The 2,417-nt window shown below is 31.1% G+C and overlaps 1 protein-coding gene across 1 annotated transcript; it reads left to right on the forward strand.

Moving 5' to 3' along the window:
* Positions 1–1,728: 1,728 nt before the first annotated feature.
* LOC125807898 (stigma-specific STIG1-like protein 1) lies at positions 1,729–2,202 on the forward strand. Its single transcript, XM_049487647.1, has one exon. It carries the CDS (start codon positions 1,729–1,731, stop codon positions 2,200–2,202), a length of 474 nt encoding a protein of 157 aa, XP_049343604.1.
* The last annotated feature ends 215 nt before the right edge of the window (positions 2,203–2,417 follow it).

Consider the following 2,417-nt stretch of genomic DNA (forward strand, 5'->3'; position numbering starts at 1 on the left):
CATGGTTTTCTTGTTACTTTCCCTACTAAACATATAATAACAAAAACATATTCAATGTAATTTCTGATTGATAAAGTATATGCCAGATAATTTTACCTTACCTCATCAAGATAGAAAGATTGTTTTTTCATACAATTATGTTTAATATATTTAAGAGTTTAAGTTTTACGTTATTTTTTGGAATCCTAGGATAACCTGCAGCCGCTAGGGTGAGCACTCTGTGGTGAGCACTTTGTGTGCATTGGGTAAACCCCCACTATGTAATAGCCTGCAAACCACACATGGGATGTAAACCGCACTAGGCAAGCTCTATGCGACAAGCTCAACTCATAAGGCATTGAGGGGGAATCGATCCCGGATCATCCATTTGAATAACCAACCTCCAAACCAGTTGAGCCATTCCCAAGGACAAGTTTTACGATGTTAAAGTTATAAATTTTAAGTTTTGCATAAACTCTATATATTTAATATATAAGGATACGAATTTAGGAGTGTGACCATAAACCAAAAAAGGTTATTCCATTATATGAAAAATGATATATGATGTAAAGTTTGTGCAACTTAAAATTAAATATCCAAATTTTAAGTTAACTGTGTAAATAAATATGTCCTAATTAATTGGGAGAAAATATAGACTATAACTAGAACATGGCCAAAACAATTTTTTGGATGCTGCTTTAAATTTTGAAATAAGGAAACTTGCCCATGTTCATCAATTGTTCGAATTCAATGAACTTTTTTTTAATTTAACTTTACTCCAAATATTTGATCTCTACTTAATAATATGTAACTCCTACATTTAGCATGTCAACGTACATAGCTAAGGTACTCAATGAAATAGTTAAGGTACGAGCAAATTGACTTATTATGATCTAGAGATTACTTGGAGTCAAAAATCAAAATGCTGCTGAAATTACACTCAATATGAGTTAAGTTCCAAGAACATGCATGCATTTTGCTTTAGTTTCTTTTCAAATCCTTGATTACTAAGATGTTCTAATTTTTTTTTAATATTCAAAAAGGTCCTAAAAGTCAAATATTTGTAATCAAATAAATACTGTTCTTGCTTCATACAATAGCCAAGAAACAAAGGCTTTTCCTTTACTTTTGGTACCCATTCAATTTTCAATGTTCAATAAATAAAATTAAAATGTTAACTTCACTCCTCAATCATATACGTAAACGAGTAATATTCCTTTTGCCACTTTATAAACATTTCAAGCAAATTAAACCTCAAGTCAACGCTAATTGAATGGTGATTTCTAATTAACGACGTCATTAACGCCTAAATAACTATGTTTTTACTTGAAATTAACTACTTAAACATGCATACTCTAATATATTTAATATTTTCTTCACAATAATCAACTTCAACTCCGCCATTTAACAAGCAAATATATGAAATTATTAATTAATTAATTCATTTAATTTCTTTCATAATTAAGTCAATCTATTTAATTTTTTGCTTCTTCTTCATATTCCTCCCTTTCTTTCTAAAGTCAACTCTTCCATTTTCCCATCCTATATATATATATATATATATATATAAAATAAAGTATAAAACCCCTCTATATATATATGTCTACCATATTCTTATATCATTCACAAAACCAAAAAACGTCTCCTCCCTCCTCCTCCTAGTCAATAACGAAAACCAATATCGATTTCACGGACCATTTAATATTATCAATATACCATTAATATTATCAATCAGTTTCACATTCGAAAATGATGAAGTTGATCAAACTCATAGTTATTCTAGCCATTACAATGGCCCTCACCATTTCTCTACTCACCATGCAGCACAAATCGAACAACTCTGAAAATTCAGGATTTCAGGAGGATGAGAAACTTTCAGACGTGGAAGTACCACAAGTGATAACAAAGAGGGTGAAGATAAGTCGATTTCTTGCTCAACAAGAAATCAAGAACCCTAGGGCCGCGGATCACTGCCATAAAGACAACGAAATATGCCACATGTTGGAAGGTGGTCGAAATTCGACATGTTGTAACAACAAATGCATGGATTTAGGTTACGATGATCACAATTGTGGTGCTTGCAAGAAAAAATGTCCTTTCACAGAGACTTGTTGTAGAGGTGAATGTGTGAATTTGTCTTATGACAAGAGACATTGTGGCTATTGCAATAATAGGTGCATGACAGGAGGATATTGTTTCTATGGCATTTGTGATTATGCCTAAATGTATCGATGAAGAAATTAGTTGCGCAGAGTCTAAGCGACATAGATGAAGAAAAGCTCAATTTATACATATAAAGATATACATTTTTACCAATAAAAAAATTAACCACACATTTAACTATGTGGTTTAATTAACTCCTAAGAAATACGGGATTTATACGTATATACATGTTGTAACAATTTTATACAGATTATTTATTAAGAGTGTATATTGAT

The sequence above is a fragment of the Solanum verrucosum genome, unplaced genomic scaffold (genome assembly GCF_900185275.1).
Source record: "Solanum verrucosum unplaced genomic scaffold, falcon-dt-bn FXZP01000183.1, whole genome shotgun sequence".
NCBI classification, from domain to species: Eukaryota; Viridiplantae; Streptophyta; class Magnoliopsida; order Solanales; family Solanaceae; genus Solanum; species Solanum verrucosum.

Bases quoted from the DNA above. Each gene is read 5' to 3' on its own strand.
- LOC125807898 (XM_049487647.1), top strand. From the start codon at position 1,729: ATGATGAAGTTGATCAAACTCATAGTTATTCTAGCCATTACAATGGCC.